We start from the raw sequence: 19702 nt of genomic DNA, 5'->3' as shown, positions 1-19702 counted from the left end.
TGAGTTTCTAGCCGTCTGGCTCATCTGGGCCCAGCCACATACCCAGGAGAAGCCAGAGTCCATGCAGTCCTCTTAGAGGTCTGAACACAAAGGGGTAACACACTCCAGCTCAGGAGGTGGAGCCGATACACCTGTGCCCACAGGTCCTCCCGTAAGAGGAGAACTTCTCAGAGGAGATCCCTCACGTGAGGAAGGGACCCACCACAGCTTGCCTGTGAAATGTTACATGTGAAACTGATTAGAGTTATCGTCCCAGCCCCCAAATGAAGGGATGTTCTCTGGCAGAAAAGCTCTTGCAGATGCCAATGCCCTTGCAGTATCCAGGGGTTAATCGTTTCCAAAAACAGTGACAAAACCTACTTTTTCTTCCATTTCTCCCTGAGAGTTTCCAGGTATGGACTGGAGTTGTAACTCGGCATTTTCAGGTAGGCCTAGAAGTACCCTGATGTCAGAGATGGGCTTGCCGTGTGATATCAATGTCCAGGTCGTAAAGGTACGTGAGAGGTCCCACGCTCCAGCTGCAAGAGGGAATCTCATCCGACCTCACTTTATTGCCTTTCCATCTTGTGATGGAGTCTGGAGCCACAGCCTCCCAAGCCTTCCTCCCTAGGTCATCCTGTTTCCCAATATTGTCAAAGATAAGGTTAGCTGCTCTAGCAAAGCAGGTTCTCAAGGAGCAGGTGAGCTGGGTATCTAGGGCTCCTCCAGGATACGCAAGGCAGGAACCCGAATGAGTCAGACAATGGTGCCCATCTGTGAACAGCAACACAGTAGCCAGAGGACAAGAATGACAGGCACATCGTGCTAGCTGCAGGGCCCAGGACCAGCCTGACCCCAGCCGAGTGTGTGCCGCCTATGCCGCGCACAGGATGGAAGCTGAGTTCTGCCGTCCCCAGAGCCAAGACTTGGTACGGTAACCTTTGGCTTCTTGTGGGAGGAAAAGGACCAGCCTGGCTCTGCCATGGTGTGTCGTGTGTGTATGTGTGTGTTGTGTTGTTTTCCTTCTGCGACGTCCTGTCTCCTGGCAGCCAGCAGAGGGGATAGGGGCATGACCACCACCAAAGAAGCCCTCTGACCTTGACCGCACAGTCAGATGGCTGCCCTTGCCCCCCACACGCACCCCACCCCCTGCTTCCGGCACCCTGCAGACCCACAGGCACCTGGCTGCTCCTTCAGCTCTCCACTTTCCATTTTTGCTGAGAGAGAGAGAGAGTGTGTGTGTGTTTCCATGTGAGTGACTATACTCTCCAGATTTCCCAGTCTCGGGCTCAAGAGCTTAGAACAGGGCTCTAGGATGGCTCTAGGATCAACTAGCCAGTATTTGGAATATAATTCATGTCATTCTCTCCCAAACCTCTTGGAAAGCAGGAAACTTAGGGAGAGGGCCAGGAGCATGCCACACCCTCCTCTCTTCTTGTGGTACTGTGTGGTAGTGAGTGACTAGGCCTGGGAGGAGGTGTCAAGGGCTTTGCCTCTTCGTGCCCCTGGCAGGGGCTCCTTAGCTAAGAGTTCTCCACAGAGGTCCCTGAGCCTCCTGTCACCTGCCCCGCGTAAACCTCAGAAGGGGTCACCTGTCTACACACCAAGAGGGCACTTTCTGTTCAAAACACTTTTTCTGAGGCCCAAAACATTTTGTCAACAGAGTAGGCGTGGGCAGACCCTCCTTGCTCTAAAGACACAGAATGAAATTCAACAGGAGACCAGTAGGAAGTCCCTGAAGTGAGTGAAATTTCTGGCTGCATCTGGGTGGGGAAAAAAAATCCCAGAGTCCTAAGCCCGACTTCCAGAGGCGTTGGTGACCTCACCTTGCCTACAGCCACGTCCTGACGTCCCATCAGGATCCCCAGCCTTCAGGGGTAGTCTGTTCTGGGTCCCCATGTGAGGCCCCCAGGCATCTGCCTGCAAATGGGGACAAATGGGGGGCGCCAGCCCAGGAGCACAGACCGTGGGACGCAGGGAGCAGGCGGAATCTCGTGCAAAGGCACAGAGGCTTGGACTCCGAGCCCCACAGCGCCACGGGCGGTGCCCTTAAAAGCAAACACCCCCTTTCCTAATGAGGCAGCACCATCTCCGGCAGGCTTCTGTTTGCTGTCTCTCCCGCTGCCTCTCACCTACGGTGCTGGCTGCTTCTCTTCTCCCGTTCCCCCCCCCCCCCCCGTTTTGCTGTTGTTTTTGTTCATTAGCTGCCGCTGCTGCTGTTTGGAAACCACATGTAAGCTGAAGAGGTTTTTTTTTCTGTATTTTTCTCCCTACCTTTTTTTTCCCCCCCCTAAAGCCAGAAAGTGAGCAAGGTCGTAGAACTTCCTTAGAAAAGTTCACTCGCAGTGTGGTAAGTTCAGCTGGTTTTCTTCCCTCAACGTTTCTTCTGGTTTTTCTTTGTTTCTTCAATTTTTTTGTTGTTGGTTGTCGTTTCCTTCGGGGCGGGAGGGAGTCCAAGGCTTTCCCCGACTCGATACACCCTTTTTCTTTTGCGAGCGTCTGCCGCTGCTCTTCTAGGGGTGGGGGTGCAGACCCTGAGCACCTCCCTCTGCAGAAGGTGCACACCGCCGCCCAGCCTCGGGCCGTGCGTTTGATCTTCTGTTCAGGGCTTTGAATTGGAAGGATCCTGCTGCCCTTGGGGCTGCACGGCGAATGCATCTTCTGCGGCAGCCCAGGGAGAAGGCCATCGAACTGTACCATGAACTAGATTGGCTCAGAACCATAGCTCATCTAAAAAAAAAAAAAAAAAAAAATCCAAATTTCCATCCGTGAGCTCTAGCCATCACACAGGTGCAGGTCGCGAGCTGATGCTGCCACGTAGCGGCTTTTGCGGGGGCAGAAGGTGCCGTGCTGCATGGGTCCTGGCGATGCCGTCTAGCTGCCGTGTGTTAGTGGCCTCTGCATGAGTTCCGACGTCCCTTACGGTCCCTGTCAGCCTCATCCATGTAGCGGGACAGGGAGAGGAGGGGCAGCAGGCGTGAAGCGGAGGAAGTCCCTGTGCTCTCCCCTGTGCTCCCAGGGTCAAGACCTGATCAAGTTCCCTGGGGCCTTGACTGTGACCAAGGGAGTGAAGGTGGGCTCCGGGTTGACTCTTCTTGTAGGGAAGTGGCCTGTTTCTCATGCACATCCAGCTTCGAGGGGGCTGGAGAGCAACACGGTGGCAGATAGGAGACCCCATGGTTAAGAGGCGAGACCTCTGAATTCGTGGACCTTCCCCATGGCGCACGGTGCAGGTTCTTCTGTCCTGAGGCCTGTAGAACACCACAGACCCATCTCTCCTCTTTATGACATTCTCTCCAAGATTCGAGCATAGGCCTCAGTGTTTAGGAAGGATTTGGGCTCACCGAGCCCCTCACTCAATCAAAAACAAGCTGCTGAGTCCATGGAGCCCAACCAGCACTGTTAATGTCAGACTAGGGGGAAGCAAAATGGCAGCCAGAGAACGGGACGCCCATGTCCCATTTCCCTTCCCAAAAGACAGCAACCCACTGATGCTGACTTGCCCTTTTCTTCCCCCTCTGTTGAAGGTGAGAGTCCTTATAAACCTGACCCTTGTGTGATCCGTATATCTCGTTCATCTTTTTAGCATAGCTGGATGCATTTTTACGGAATTTAAACATGATTTTGAATTTGTTATAGATGTAAACATCACAATAGCTGTGGTAGGAGACGATTTAAGATATGAGTGTTTACCCCTTTGCTTCTTTGGTCCTCTCTCTCTCTCTCTCTGTGGCCTTTCCTCATGAGAAATCAGAATTTGCTGAATAGAAGGCCTGCAGTCCCTGGTGTGTCTTCGTGGCTGGTTTGCCATGGCTGTGTGGCTTCCCACACATAGAAGCTGCCAGAGGCTGTCAGAGGCAAGGCCTATGGAGTTTCCCCACCCCTGCGGCCCTATGCAGAGTGGTGGGAACCCAGGCTTCCCTCTTGCTTTTGAGGTGCACACTGTGGGTAGAGGAAATTTAAGGATTCTGTCGACAAACCCAGAGTGTCCTGTGAGGCCCAGCTGGACCACTGGGTGCAAACTTCAAGAGAGGAGAGCTCCCAGAGCCCCGTGGAAACCCTTCAGCTTGACCATGTGGGCTGAGGGTGTGAGAGAGAAAGGCTGGTCCCCAGACAAGAGGTTCAAACATCTCCAGGCTGCTTTTCACAAGAAGTGGGTATCAGGAAAGGCAAGAAGGATCTCGGTGAAGCTCTGTGAAGAGCTTTTAATCATGTCCCTTCCTCCCAGAAGTAGTGTTGGGTCAGTGATTTTGTGAAGTCCGTTAACAAAGCATTTGGAACGAGAAAATAGCAGACACCTTCCAGGCGTCTCAAGTGTGCATGTGGGACAAATTACAGAGATGTTTTCAGGGCTAGCTGGAGGAGAAAAATCTTCCAAGCTTCTGAGAATTTTGGCATCTATATGATAAAAGGTCCAAACTGAAAAAAAAAAAAGGTTATAAATTCCCTGCTGTTCTTTTTGTGATGACCCTGATGGGCGGTGCATTCCAAGTTTACAGTTCTGGTGGTGGAAATGGATTTGCATTGATGCCGCCACACTTCCTGTGCCCTGGGGGCAACACCACATCCCCACAAGATGTGGCTGTGTCTGAGGAAATGGTCTGTGACTGTAGGACAGTGGCAACTCTCAGAGGATTTGAGGCTGGGACCCCAGAACTTGGTCTAAAACATCCCAGTGTTCTAACCAAATGGAATTAACCCACCAACCAATATGCTTTGCAATCTGGTAGCCATTTTCCGGATATACTGTCCATAACGTGCTAGATCTCTCTAAAGGGAGATCTGTATGACTAAGTCATCTGCTCTCTCCTGCAAACTATAAAACTCAATGGAGACTAGTTGAATAGCATTCCCATGTCACTGGGAAAGGTGGATATGAAGACCACCCATGTCATGGACTAACAATGAAAAAACGAAGGAGTGAAGCTACAAAGTTTGTGCACCGAGGATGTGGCCAGCTGCCAGCTAGGACTAAATGATGGCAAGAGGCCTGGCTCCAGGTGGTCAGAGAGCTCCCTCAGCTGTCCTCCTATGCCAGTGTCCTTTCTTTTCTTGGTAAAAGAGAAAACTTTGGAGGTAGCAAATTGTTGTTTCCAAGTCTTAAGAGGTCTTATGACATGGAGGGCTTATCTGTTAAAGACCAGCAATGGCCTCTTTCCTAGGAGATGCTAAGGAGTCATTCCATGTGCTTCATGGAAGCTACTGGGGCCATGGTAGTTTGGGTGCAGAACAAGCCTTGCAATGCCCAGTAGAGGCAGCTCTGTGAAATTCTCCTTCCAGTGGAAACTTCACTCTGAGTCACCCAGAACTTGAGTATACAATGCATTTTTTAGGGGGATATGCTATGCCAAACAACTGCAGTTGCGGGGCGCTCAAGCCCCAGGGGATGCACAAAGCCCTGCTAATTTGGTAGGAAGGCTCATGTCTAAGACCAAAGGTAACTAAAAGTCTATGGCATGGTTCAACCATGCACCTTGAATGAAGGTGCAACCTTCATTCAGAACAGGAGACAGGACACCCCCGATGGGCCCCAGTCCCAGAGAGGGCCAGTTGACCAAGCATGGTGCAGGCTGGATTTCAGCCCCTACTTGACCTTCAGCTGCCCTTGGGCAGTGAATGACCCACACCACTGCACATGGTGGGGGTCTGCTCCAAGGAGGCCCAGTCCAAGAACTCTAACCTACAGCAGCCTCACAAGGGGGAGGATGGACCCCCACGTGGTTTCGGATTATAAGAACCCAGCCTATGCCCCCTGAGTCCTGTGCACTGGGAGGCTTCCTCCCACCATGGCTGTGAAACGGGAGAGCCACCGCAGGGAGTGTGAGGGCCACCACTGTGGCTCATCTTTGCCTCCCTGTCCCCCTCCTCTGACTGCTTGGTGGGGGTCCTGTTGTGACCACCTGGTGGAGCAGGGGACTTCTCAAACTCCAGACTGCTCCCTGCCCATCAGCGCCCAGCAGTCTGCTGTTCGTTCTCTGCCACTCTCCTGGCGACGAGGCAGGTGTGAGGGTGGCCAGAGCAGAAAGGCTTGTGGCCACCTTGCCTTCTCTTATGCATGCTCCTTCCCTCAGGGTCTCCTGCGAGCCACCACCTACTCGCCATGGGCTGACTCTGACACAGAGGACCCAGGAGGCATAGGAGGAGGGGACAGGAAGCAAAGCTCCTGCTGCCAAGGCTCAGCAGCGGCCATTTGGCTGTCCCTTTCCGAGCAGTGGCTGAAGCTCCCTAGGGAGGAGAAGCAGGGAACGTCCTCTTCTCCTTGCGAACAGTTCTGTAGGTGCGAACAGCCTTGGGGGTGATGCTCTTGAGGCAGGTGGCGGCGGGCAGCAGCCTCCCTTGACACCTGGGCCTAGGGGTTTGGCTAAAGCCCCAGCGGCCCCCTTGAGAGCTTCATCAGCCAGAGCCTCAGGCTCCAAAGATGGGAAATGGGACTGAGGTGCCTGAGCAAGCACAAGAGGCCCCCAGAGGGGAGCTGAGTTGAGGACCAGGTTCACCCACCTGAGAGAACTCGGCAATGGAGCTTCATCCAGGTGCTCCTTGGAACTGAAACCACAGGCCCGGAAGCTGAGGGGGCCTGGCCTGTTCCCAGGAGCTTCTCCACCACAGGCGTTTCCATCCTGCCAGCCAAGGAATGCGGAGGGAAAGCCAGGCAGAGACCAGGAAGCTCTGGGAGCCAGCTGTCACCCGCCCGCCCTCGCTCCTCCCTCTACCCTCCTCCCTCCCCGGCCAAAAGGGAAGCTAATGAGAGAGGAGAAGTCAGCAGCTCACCTCCTCTCCTTTCCAGTCAGCTCTGCAGGAAGAAACCCCAGCTCCAGGCCCAGACGCTGAACAGGAAGAAGAAGTCTGAGGCTGCAGGCAGGCGGGGGGGGGGGGGGGGGGGGGCAGCGGGCAGACAGGCAGGGCGGCCCACCAGCCCAGCAGTAACAGCTCCTTCCCCCAGGAGGCGGTTTCCCCTCCCCCGCAGCATCCTGGCAGACAGCCACCCACTCGGATGCAATGAGTTCTCAAATACCTAGACTCAGCAGAGCCCCCAAAGGGCTTTGACCTCAGCCAAAAAAAAAAAAAAAAAAATCCTTTTGGGCCTCCAGCAAAGAACTCTTGGCTAAAAATCTTTATATAGGGTTGGTCTTGATTGCAGACAATTTTTGGTCCCCTCTGGAGCCACTGGGTCGGACTGTCATTCTAGGCTCTCCCACGTCAGAGCATCAGAGCCCGGAGGCCCAGCAGTAGTGAAACTGTGGTGGCCTAGGGATGGAGGAGGACTTCCGTGGTAGTATCCGGGAGGGGGAGCGTAGACTCCTGCCTCTCTCAAGCAGTGAGGACTTCTGGGACCACGCAGAATGGCTCCTGCTTCTAGCCGCAGCTTGCTAGGTGGGCAACCTCAGGCAAACCGCTAGCCCTCTCTGAGCCCTGGTTTCTTCCTAAATACAATGGCTTGGACTAAATAATCTCTACAGACTTTTCCAGCTGGGAGTGCCCATAGGTCTGTGCTTCTTTCTAGGCTAAGATTCCTGAAATGTGTGAATCATCTCTCAGAATGAACAAAGAGCTAGCTGCCTTCCTGATGGGAAGGCAGCTGCCAGCCTTGGATGGCAGGACTGAAACCATGGATAGCACTGAGTTGGATCTGTATTTAAAAGCCCTGGGCAAGGCTGTAAGGATAAAGCAGCAACAGAACTAAGAGGGCCACGGGCTCCCTAAGCCATAGGCCTGCTCAGATCCCCAGGCTCACACACCCTGTGACCCTTGAAGGGCAGGGAGGAGAGGTCCCCAGAAACGCAGTCAGCAACATGCCTGCCAGTTCTGCAGTCCCCGCCCTTCCAGAGGGACGCCCAGCTGGGTGTGTAGGGGGGTAAGGGGTGAGGTCCACTGGGCAGAAGGGCAGGCTCCAGAGTGGGTGCCGCGGCGCCCCACCCACCCCGTGCCTTGTAGGGCTTGGGAAGGAACACAAGGTGAGCATCTGGGGACCTCAGCATCACTCTGTGGCTCACCTGCTCCCACACTTTCTGGGTCCCTGGAGAACTCTGGGCCAGCTGGCCACTGTCCTCTCTCAGAGATGGGCAAAAGGAGGTTACCCAAGTGTGTGCTATCCTGGTCATAGCTGGTGGTCAGCGAAGCCTCCTCTCTCCGTCTCTCTCCATCTTGGCTCCAAGTAAAGCTCCCCAAAGCTTACTTAATAGTAGAGGGTTGTAGCTGGAAAAGGCAAATGTAAAAGTCTATTTTTTATGCACATGCTATATCGTGTCGGACAACCAAATCAGCAGGGCTGCTGGGAGGCAGAAAAGGAAACATGGTCCGGGGATTCCTGATGGCAGGGGACGGGCATGGGTCTTCCGAAACTTTGGGCAGGAGTGTGATTTTTGTGTATCACAAAGGGTCAGATGTTGTCAGTTTGGAGAAGCTCAGCCCTACGTCCTGCTGCTCCTTTCAGAAGGAGGAACCCCCAGCTGTTGCAGCTGAGGACTCAACCTGTCAACCCAAAGCAGCCAAACCCCGTCTCCCGCACGGAGTCCCCCCACCCCCACCCACCAGAGAGAAAACCTAGCGGTGACTCGGTGTCCCCACACAGGGGGCATGTGGGGCACACGGAGCCAGGCTCTGCAAAGCCGCCCCCGCTTCCTCTCGCCAGCCCTCCCTCCCCACCACCCAGGCCCTCTTTCGCCTTCCCTAGACCCCAGTGTGAGGAGCAGTCAAGTGCAAATGGAACTCCTCTGAGGCAGAAAGGCACAGCTGTGTGTTTACAGCCACTGATTCAGATCCAAATCGCAGACCCTGCCAGTCTCCCGCAAGGCAGGCTGGGGGCAAACTGTGCCAGGCGGGAGTCTATTTTGGGAAGTGACCTGCAGCCCTTTGCCACATCAGAGCCTTCCTCACCCCCCAACTCAGGAAAGACGTCCTTCTAGAAGGAGCTCTCACTTTAATAGCGGCTGGTGGGTTTGTGGGATTTCATCCTGTTCCTTGTCACTTACATAGTCAGACGCTTGGCACCTGTCCCCAGGCAGCCACATCGGAACAGCCGCGGGCTCCCATCTGTCCAGTGAGAAGGTAGAGGGTGAAGGTGACCGTGGGGCCCTCAGTGGGAGGCAGAGTGGGAAATACAGATGGCTCAGTAGGGCAGGATACCCACTTCTGCAAAGGAGGGAATCCAGTTCTATCCTGCGCCGAGGACAAAGGGGCTGGAGAGAGAAACCCCCAGGGGTTAGTCAGGCTTTGGAATAGCAGGAACCTAAGAAGGGGACAAAGCTGCCAATGGCAGAGTCAAGGAGAAGAGACCCAAGTCTGCCTGTGTCCAGACGGGAAAGTTAAAAGTCAGAGAGTTCAAGGTCTAAGGACCTTAAAGGCTAAGAAGTAAAACCACCTTGGAGTTCCCCCCAAATGAGCTCCTAGTGAAAAATGACTCAGGGGTCTCCCCTTTTGTACAGCAGCAAGTGAATGTCTTCGGTTCGAGTCCAGTTTGGGAATCTCAGCATTCTGGAAGGAGAGCAGGATATAAAATCTTCCATAGGAACAATCTGTGAAATGTGGCCATGTAGCCAAATTCTCACTGGACACTGCTGCGGGGGAGGGGGTTGAGAAAGGCTCAACCCCTGAAAGGAGGGGGCTGTCAGTTTGATGTTACCTGAAGGCCCATGAGAGAAGGACCCTTCGGTGGCTCCCCAGCAGATAGGAAGGTGAGGCAGGGCTGGGAGCGGAGACCCTCCCCAGCAGTGGCAGGGCCCCGAAATGAGGGATCCTTCCACTCTCCATTATCACCGCTGAATCCTTTCCACCTGAGCACCTCAGTCCCAACAGGAAGGGTTCTTATTGGGATTCTATTTGGCAGGAACTTTCCACAACCCCCTTGTCAGCGTGGAGGATGGTGGAAGGATAGAAGTCATCACTACAGCCCCCTGCTGTCGAGAATATTTATTCGGGAGCTGCCCTAAGGTTGAAACCAATAGCCATTCCTGTCCCTCCCCGCCCCCACCTCTACTCTCTGTGTTTGCCCAGAATTGAGTAAAGCAAGTAAGAGGGTGAATTCATAGATCTGTGTCAACCAGAAAGGCAGTTTCTGGTGGTAGATCACGTAGCTCTACCCTATCAACATCACTTTGGAGGACTCAGATGAAGAGAAAACATATCGGTCCTGTTCACAGATCTGCACCTGCAAGGTGTTGTTCATTTGGTAGACAGTGGAATTCTATTGGAAGAGTATCTCCTTCAGGTGGGATGGTGGGTCCAAAACAACCACATAAAATTTCATAAGATAAAATTTATGTTTAAAAAAAGTCAGCCTCATAACTATAGTATGGCATTCATAGCCTTTGCTGTAATTCAAGTAAAAGAAATTCTGGGGTTATAGTTGCCTACGAGTTTCATAGAAGCAAAAGCAAGATGCAATTGCCTTAAAAGAAGAAGAAGAAGCAGCTGCTGCTGCTTTAAGTTATAATAACCAAAGTGGCATGACCAAAAGAGAAAAGTGTCGCACTGCTTTTGTGTTGTTCTGGACTGTGTTGAATCTTGGTTCTAAGCTCCCCTCCCCCAAGGAACTTGGACAATCCAGGGAAAATTGGGAAGAGAGTAGCTGGGGAAGCCATGTCAGGTGGGATAGAGATGCCTAGCCCCTCAGGAGACTAGCTGCCCAACAGGAGATCTATTTGTGTCTGTCTTCCACGGTAAGTGGGCCTTTCTGGGCAGTTTCAGGCAAAGCTAGGAGAAATGAGTAGAAGATACAGGGAGGGCCACCCTGCTGGAGAAGAAGAGTAGCAACTTCCCAGCAGAGGGGTATGTCACCAGGAGGATCACCAAGCTCCCTGGAAAAATGGAGAAGCCAAAGGTATCGTAAAGCGGGCTTCTTCAAGAAATGTGGGGGAGGAGCAGAAGGAGAGGGAAGGAGAGAATTTTTTTTTTTTTTTTAAGTAGTGAGCTAGCTCCCTATGAAGAGGGTTGTGAGTTTTGTTTTTTTTTTTAAGATTTTATTTATTTATTTGACAGAGAGAAATCACAAGTAGGCAGAGAGGCAGGCAGAGAGAGAGAGGAGGAGGAAGCAGGCTCCCTGCCAAGCAGAGAGCCCGATGCGGGACTCAATCCCGGGACCCCAAGATCATGACCTGAGCCGAAGGCAGCGGCTTAACCCACTGAGCCACCCAGGTGCCTGGAAGGAGAGAATCTTATGCAGCCTCCATGCCCAGAGTGTCAAAGCCCGGTGCTGGGCTAGAGCTCACAACCCCGAGATCAAGACCTAAGCAGAAATCAAGAGTCGGCTTCTCAGCTGACGGAGCCACCCAGGTGCCCCTTGAGCCTCTATTTTAGCTGGAATCCTCTGGTGCCTTGAGTATTTGTTAAAAGGATCCTACTACTATTATTCTATAGTTTCTAAATAAGCCTTAGAAAAGGAAAGTGGATCATACGGAGGGAGTTTGCTGAGATTGGAGGAGAAGGATCCAAGAGTCAGATTCGCCTCTGGAGGCCTTGAGGGAGAAAAAGCCAGATGATGGCCCAGGCCAAGCAAGGGAAACTGTCAAGGAGTAGAATTACTGCCTTTCACATGTCCTCCTTGCGTTTTGTTTTGTTGGGTGGTTTTTTGTTTTGTTTTGTTTTGTTTTTTTAAGTCAATCAAGGCTGCTGCAGCTGAGCTCTGGCAAGAGGGCTCTCTCCCTAAATGCCTAAAAGGAGGTCAGCGAGCAGAGGACACAGGCACCTGCTGGCCCAGGGCAGCTGAGCGACAATGGTACAGTCAGGCCGAGCACAGCCGGGGTGGGCTTGCGCATGAGGGACCCTGGCTCTGAGTTGGAGAGAGCTTGGCCTGTCCTCCTTCCCACCCAGAAAGGGTGCTTTTCTGAAAACAGCAAAGATGAGAAAGCCAGGTGCCTTTCACCCAATGCTAATAGTAGATTTCAGGTGGGCGAGCTGGTTCCAGCCCCCTCTCCACGTGGCCGTGAGCAGAACGCGCTCCCCAAGGCCTCAGACCAGGGAGAAACTCCCCTTCTGGGGCCCCTCCTCCTGGGCTCTGCCTGGAGGACTTCTCTTCAGCCCAACTCCGGGGAAGGAAGGGCTCTCATGTCACATTCTTTCCAGCTGTCCTAAAGACCAGCACGATTGCAGATGACACTCCCTCTTCTCCCAGGCTTTATCGGGGCTGCTTTCAACTCATCATGGGATTGTATAATTATGGTGATTACAGCTTATGGCTTTTTTCCTCTCTTCATCTCTCGCTTTCAGATTCTTTGAGGTCTCTCATTAAACATGGCGATCCCCGTAAAGTCAGCAAAGTTTTAATAAGACATCTTTTAAAGCTAAAGAAAACCCACTTAGGGTTGATTGGTACTAGGTTCCCTCAGACAGTCCTTTAAAACTCTGTCAGACACCATTGGGACCCAAATAGAATAGGTGGAGAGGGAAAGGTAGGGGGATCCGGAAGGTACCCATGCTTTTTCATGGGGTTGGAGAACATTCCATGCCACACCCCTGGCCTTTCTCATTTGCACCAAGAGCAGGATGCAACTGAACCCTCATGCCCAATGGGACCGTCAAACAAGGGTAGAAGGCCTGGCCTTTAGATCATAACAGATTAAGTTGGAACATAGAGCTAGAGCAATCAGTACAAAACCCAACCCAAACTTGTCATCTGCAGCAAAAAGTAGAGAGGAAGTCCTGATGGGTTTTCTCTCCTGGATGATACTGGAAGGTTCTGGGGCATCCATTTTTCTAAATATGTAGAGGAGTCAACCATTGGCATTTGTGAGTGATAGCCACTCAGGGATCCTATACTTGATGGTGGTTTCCTTGATAATGACACAGCTCCAGAGCCCATCATTTGGTAGCTCTCAAAGGTAGCTTTTCCCAAATTGTTTCTAGATTTGTAGGACGTTATGGGAAGGATCACCAGGAAGAAGTGCAGGTGGGTTGGTGGCCACTGGAACTCCCAGCCTGCCCTTCGGCAGCTTTGCTCAGGTTTCGTGTCAGGGCCCTCTTCCTCTCCACCTTCCCCAGGACCGTATGAGGAAGCACAGCAAGGTGTCCCTTGTCCCTGCCTGCTCTGAGAGGCTCCTCATGGCTACTGCCCAGAGCTGTCCAGACCACTCCTGACCCTGGCTGTAGCAGATAGTCACATCTGGGCTGTGCCTGAGCAGTGCCAGCCATCCAGAGCCAAATGCTGTTAAAACTTGGCAGCAACATTTCCAACTGCGACCACCTGTTCACCTTGTCCCGAGAACAATGTCCCTTCGGTGCCGCTCGGAATGCAGAAAGGCAGGCTGGGTTAGAGATGGACAGTCCCGGCTGCCCCTTGTCTGTCTGCCTGAGATTGGCGTAAGACCCCAGGGAAGCCGCTCACTTGGCCGGCGGGTGTAACACAGCCCCAGCCTACTGCACACAGTGGATGCTGGCACTGAATGAGGGCGTAAGAGTAGTCCCTGACATTTCTCGGGGGCTCACAGGGCTCTACTGTGGGTATCTGCACCATGCTGAGCTTGGCCAGCAAGGACTTTGGTTCTATGTCAGCTCTACTGCTTGGCAGCTTCTCTAAGGCTCGGTTTCCTCATCTGTAGAGGGGAGATAAGAGTAAATAATTAAGTGGGGGAAAAATACACTGGGTGCTTAGCAGAGTGTTGGCAGCATATGTGCTCAAGTGGAGCTCTTCCCATTACTATTTTCATTGTTACATTTTTGTTTGTCCCCACCACCCCCACCCCCTGCTTAGCTCCTACTACTTTACTTAATTTCCCAGAGTATTCTCTGAGTAGGTATCGTTCTATTTCTTTTACAGTCAAGGGCGGCTACGTATGTATCTCATATATGACAGTGTATGCTAGATGCATCCAGTTGCCACAGTGACCAGCTCATAGAATGACTTGATATTTGGTAGCTCTTATTATTGGCTTGTTTTTAAAGTCCAGAGCCAGTTTCTCTGCTTTCCCTGAGAACAGAGGGACCGAGGTGACTGGCAAACCAGCTTCTGCCCTGTAGTCAGTTTCTTGGGGGCCCCCTCAGCACTTCCCAGGAGGCCATGGGAGCTGTGTGGTACGGGGTACAACCTAGAAATTGTTGCATCCATTGTCAGGACCTGGCATTTACCACCCCCCACCCCCACCCCGCCACCGAAGCGTACAACCCCTGAGACACCTCCTGCTTCCAGAAACGGATCAGGAGTGGTCCTTCCCATAAGAGCGTGAAATGCAGCCCTCCAGATGTAGCATTCCACTCAACAGAAGCCTCGTTCCCAGAAACCCTCACCTCTCCGCTGTCTGCCCGTCTGCAGCCGCCCTGAGCGGCCCAACCTCACCGAGTCTGGCCGCTCCGTCTGCCAGATAAACAAAGGCTTGGATTTTTTTCAGCCACACACTACAAAGTGGGGTTGTCGGAGGAGTCAGAAGCAAGTGGCAGGGGATGCTTTGAAATCCCTCCTAAACCAGATCCCCGGGGTATATGCTTCTCCTGCTTGTAGTATCGACAGACACCGAAGCGAGGCCATTTCCACGGACACGAATGGCTTCTTTCGGGGGAGAATCCGGGTTTTACATATGTATCTTTAAGTAACTGCTCGAAGTTTGCAGTGTTTGTCAAAGATTGGCATTTTAGGAGCCTGATGGAAAGCTCTGCAGCCAATCACATGGTTGCTTGTGCAGCTTGCACGAGATGCTTCTGTGAGCGCCTGTGCCGCAAACACGCACACGAGCCTGCCCCCCCCCCCCCCCCCCCGCTGTCCGCACAGGTGCCTGCGCGGCCTGCCTGGCCCGGGCCTCTGCATTCAGTGTATGGGACGTGAGTAACATACGCTGCCGCCTTGCATGTGCCTCTGCGCATGCGTTGCATGCCCGCTGCAGCCGTGCGCATGTCTGGGCAGGGGCCACCCCGAAAGCCGCAGGTATTCATGGTTTCAGCTGGATAAGTTATTCTTCACTTCCCTTCCTAAAAACACAATTGCCTAGTGCTGCTGGCGCAGAGTCAGAATGGCCGCTGCATTTCACCCCCGAGGTGGCTTCCTTCCAGCAGTGGGTGAGTGATCCCGGCGTCCGCACTCTCTAACCTTTTTGGGGATCCTTCTGCACAGAAGGTGCTCCAAAATCCGGAAGAGATGATCTGTTCGTCCGTGGCCTTGTGTCTGCCCATCACTCCCGTTCCCGTACCCTCATTCCACGGACAGTCAGCAGCACCTAGTTTTTGGTGTCCCCATATTTTCTGCCTTTTTTTTTTTTTTTTTTTGCATCCATAGTTTTTTCTTCATAAGAGGCAAGGAGCCAGGGGTTCCAAAATGATGCTAAGATGTTAAGTCCCTTGTCCCAGAGGCAATGTGCAAATAATGTCTTTAGGTACTGATCGCTTCTCCTGGGCCCCTAGCAAAACGGGAGAGAAATGCTCACTACCTTCCACGATGCTTTTAAATCCAACAGCAGCATCCTTAGGCTTACGGTTCCCATAACCCTTCCTCTGTGGTCCCATAACCCTTCCTCTGTGGCCCAGGGCCAAGTCCTGCAGGAAACTTGCAAATCTCACATTTCTACATACTAGACCATCAGGGGAGAAGGAAGCTGGGCGAGCACCTATCCTCTGTTCCACAGGTGCAAAAAGTTTTACAACAACCGATAAAAAGGGTCCTTGGGGAAGAAGGTTCCCATCCATTGATCCAAGTTTCTATCAAGAGATCTCTGAAAATGCTGCTTTACCAATCCCCTGATGCACTTTTTCAGGTCAGAAATACATGTGTGATAAATGCCTGTTGTGGCGTGTTCCTGGTGGTAGGGAAGAAAAAGAACTAAGTAGTTCTCCCCTGCCTTTGTGTCCAAATGGACATGGACATTCATGGAAAGATTATGCTTTGGGGTGGAGGGAGGCGGTCATCAAGTTGACTGCCTGTGCCTTCTAGGCTCTGCTTTGGCAGCTGGCTTAACCATGGACCCCAACCTATGGATGAGTTTTGGGTAACCGTGTGTGTAGGAGAGAAGAGGTGCCCTTGGGAGGCGGAGTTAGAGTCCCATGGTTCTGCAGGAGAGTCACATGCTGCCAAGCAAATGATTCTTCCTGCTGTCTCTTCCACTAAACTTCAGTGGCACTCTCCCCTGGAGCCATGGCCAAGGGTCACTTGAATGTCCTACTTGGAAAAAAGCATCATGTCGTTGCTAGTAGCAACACAGCCATGTCCCTGTTTCCTCCAGTCTTTTTGACCATTGCCTAATTTGGAGTGAACCAGAACTAAGATCCTAAAGTGCATCCGGGAGGAGATGGAGGAACAGGGAAGAGGAAGGCACTGCATGGGCTAAAGGGAGACATACTACTGAGGGATCTCACATGTGAAATGCCCACCTCCACTCCACTCCTGAACCCCCAAAAAGCTTCCCTGCAGGCTGAGTATACAGAGAGCACTGTGGTTTTCAGTCAGAACCAGAGGAAGGACGGATGGAGGTCTGATATGAAAAGTGGGAGGCATTTCCCCAGCACAGGAAGAACACAGGCAAGGTGGAAATGCACGGCTTGGGAAGGAAGCTGGGGGAACATGGCCTGGGCAGTGGGCCACCAGCATAGGGCACCGCTGCTCTTCCCTTGTCATTTCTGGCATGCCTGCCTGGTTCTAGATTTGTCCCTGCATAGCTGGGGGACGTGGAGGAAGCTGTCCCACCACCCACCAAAACTAACAGGCAGAGGTTGGCCATTGCAAAGAGCCCCAGAAGTGATGAGCCGGATGGAGGGCAGGAGTCAGAGGGCTAGGAACACCACCCACAGAGGACTTCTCCAGCCCCCTGATTTAGGCACTTGGTTCGAATGGAATTGGTTCTAAATGGAGAAAGGCAGCTCTGGCTGCCCCTCCTTAGAAAGGTAAACATTACACCTGCTTCTCTCCTCCGTTCCCCAGGCAGTGGTGTTGGGTGCCCCAGCTCGGTGCAGCGGCCAGGCTCGCTTTGCCAGGCTTGCAGGCCAGAAGGTGGCGCCTTCTCTCTCAGGAGTCCCAAATGTGAGGAAGGGAAGAAAGTCAGGCAGAGCAGAAATGCTTGAGATGGTCTCAGGCATGCCCTGGGGTGGAAGCTTCTTTCGCAGTGAGGTTGAGAAAATCTCCCTGGGCTGCCCAAAGAGATTGCCTAGTGGAGATGGGCATGGAGGAGTCGCTAGTCTCTGAGCGTTTCCATGTGCCTCCTTCCTTGAGAGTGAGGGCCGCATACAAAGTAGAAAGTGTGTGGCTCATGAAGGCCGACCCACTACGCTCTGCCACTAGCTAGCTGTATGCTCTCAGGCAAGGGACTCAAACTCTGTTTGAGCCTGTTTCTTCATCTGTCCTGACATAATATATCCTAAGACTTTAACCTAAGGTGTCTCAAGACTTTAGATTGGCAAGAAGAGTGGGGACATTAACACAAGTGTTTAGGCAATGCCTAGTGTGTTTGATCCAATAGTTGTTCAATGTTCAGTCAACAGGTGGCTGTTAATAACAGTCCTCAGTAGCTAACCTGCACCCCTGATAATGGGCCTATCCCTACCCTGTCACCATCAAGGTCTGCGCTAATTGAAGAGAAAGGAGTGCACCTGGGATCCTGACGCCAGCCCACCAAGCAGGGATAAGAAATTCACAGAGAAGGTCCCTAGGAGATAGATATAGGATAGGTTGGTCCTTTCACATTTAGTATAGTTAGGAGTGCTAGAAACTCACATTTCTAAATTAAAAAATAAACATTTTTTAAGGAAAAATTAAAATCACTGGTAGCTGCCAATATAGGCTAGAGTAAGTTTTCTGCTAACAGTCCCAGTGACCGTTTATGGGAATTGTTTTCAGAAGATACGACTACTGGTAGATTCCATAGGCCCGCCGTTTCCTTGGCAAAATTCAGTGGTTTATACCACTGGACCTAAGGTAGCGACCTGTGTGAAAAGAATCCGTTATTTTTATTATGATGATTTTCATTATTTTTTAACAGGTTTACATGTACAGGGATGAATATTAATTCTTCAGCCAGTGGATTTTTTTTTTATTATTCAATTTTCACCTGTTCCTTGACTTTTTTTGAGTGTTTGTTTTATGTTTGTGGCATCTTATTTTTGAAAGTCAAATAGAATATTTTAAAGCCAGATAAAATGCCCTTCAGCTCCTGAGAGAGATCAGAAAGCTTTGCAAGGACCCAGGAGTCATACAGACCCCAGGAATGGATTTTGCCACCGGCCCCAGCCCCCACACTACTGAGGAGTGAGGAAGCCAGAAGCACCCTCCCCTCCTCCCTGTGCAGCTCTGGCCTAGCTCTGCTGTGGATTAGCAGTGTGTGAGCTTTGGCTAGTCCCAAGACCAGGTTTTCCCCCTCTCATCGGCCCCACCTTGCCTGAAGCTCAACAGAGGGCGAGTGGATGAGAGACGGAGAGTTGAGAAGATTTTTGAAACTCTTCTGTATTCAGGATGGATTTTCCTGCCAATCCTCTGCCAACTTTGAAAAGCTCTACACCCCAAGCAAGTAGGCACCCTCTCCCCAGCTTAAAACACCACTGAGAAAGAGGATGTCACAGAATTCCTTATAGGCCCTTTTGAAATCATTCCTTTTGTTTTGCTCTGTGGAGAAGGAGTGCCAGGGGTCAACAACCTCCAGAGAAGTCCCCCGATGAACTCAGGTTCTTGACTTTTCCCAAGCCAGGACCCTTACCTTCCCCCCCTGGCTCTTAGGCTCCTGGCTGCTCTCCTCAGCAAGGTCACCCGGGCTTGTGATCACAAGCTCACCCATCATTTATGAACCCGAGCATCATCTCCTCATGGGTGTCCTTCCGTCTCCTTGAGAGGAAGGCTCATCTCTGGAGCCTCCACTTCTTGCCCACTGAGGTCATTTGGCGAGCCCCATTCAGCAAAACCCGATTTTCATTAATAAGGATGAAAAATGCCCGTATCACGACAAGGTGATCCGTTTGGATCAACGCACTAGGCACAGGGTTCCAAACTGGTCCTATTGCAAGTTCCAGTTCCTCTCGCAGAGGAGTCAGATTTCCCCTACGCTGGAGGAGGAAGCATCCGATTGAGCCAAAAGGCAAATTCATGGGACCGGCCACTGACAGAGAGTAAGGAGTGGGAAACTTCAAAGGAGAGATATGATGGATTTTTTTCCCCTAATCTTTTCTTTTTCTTCTGATGGTAATTCCAGATAGCAGAAGGAACAGATCTGAAGTGTGTGGTTCAGTGAATTTAACAAATCTATGCACCAGTGTCACCTAATCCCCATGACTCTGGAAAGTAGCCTCATGCCGCTTTCTGATCAGTTCCCTCCTTCTCCTCCAGAGGCAACCACAGTTGATCTCTATCCCCATAGTAACTTGGACTTAGACTGGGTGGACCTGAGATCTGTACCTTTGGTCTTAGATCACCTGGGCAAATCAGCCTGAGAGTCCCATCAGCAGCTCAGATATCTTTACTCCCTTAGAATTGGAAAGAGTCCTGCCTGAGTCCCTAGCGCTTGGCTCTGCTGCCCCCAAAATGCCACCTAACCCCCAAGGTTACTCTCTGAGCCACAGCCCTCCTCCCAGCCAAAGAGTGTAGCATCAGTGACCCAGGTAAGTAAGTGGCGAAAGCTCTTGGTACCCCGGGTCGTGCATGCTTTGTTGATTAATATCTGGAAGTGCGACGCACAGAGCCACAGCATGTCAAGCAGCATGTCGATTTCTCTTAAAGCACTGCACAAAAGGGAGCCATTCCTTTTGTGCATTTCCTTTTAGAAACAAAGGATTCCATGACCACCTTCTTTCCAGGCTTCTAGCCATCAAGATGGCCACAGAGCTGAAGTGATTA

At 51.9% G+C, this 19702-nt stretch overlaps 1 protein-coding gene and 1 long non-coding RNA gene across 5 annotated transcripts in view; one reads left to right on the top strand and one right to left on the bottom strand.

Annotated features, from left to right (window-relative positions):
• The window catches only part of RGS6 (regulator of G protein signaling 6), a 546505-nt gene that overhangs the window by 522822 nt on the left and 3981 nt on the right, over positions 1-19702 (top strand). Inside the window, exons 17-18 of one of the 4 annotated variants that reach the window (XM_059182922.1) lie at positions 2276-2329; positions 14889-14955. The exons of 1 other annotated variant lie outside the window; for it this stretch is intronic. In XM_059182922.1, coding sequence (XP_059038905.1) covers positions 2276-2329; positions 14889-14955 — 121 coding nt within the window. The remainder of the gene's footprint in view (positions 1-2275; positions 2330-14888; positions 14956-19702) is intronic. 2 more of the 4 variants (XM_059182923.1, XM_059182925.1) reach the window with 2 other exon arrangements.
• Positions 4171-6826, bottom strand: LOC131836912 (uncharacterized). The gene is made up of 3 exons (XR_009355847.1): positions 6748-6826; positions 6478-6596; positions 4171-4398 (listed from the first exon to the last, which is right to left on the bottom strand). It is a non-coding gene; the product is annotated as an uncharacterized LOC131836912 (long non-coding RNA).

Source organism: Mustela lutreola, chromosome 7, assembly GCF_030435805.1.
Source record: "Mustela lutreola isolate mMusLut2 chromosome 7, mMusLut2.pri, whole genome shotgun sequence".
NCBI lineage: Eukaryota > Metazoa > Chordata > Mammalia > Carnivora > Mustelidae > Mustela > Mustela lutreola.
The sequence above is the reverse complement of the archived record's forward strand: the minus strand, read 5'-3'. Positions and strand labels throughout refer to the sequence as shown.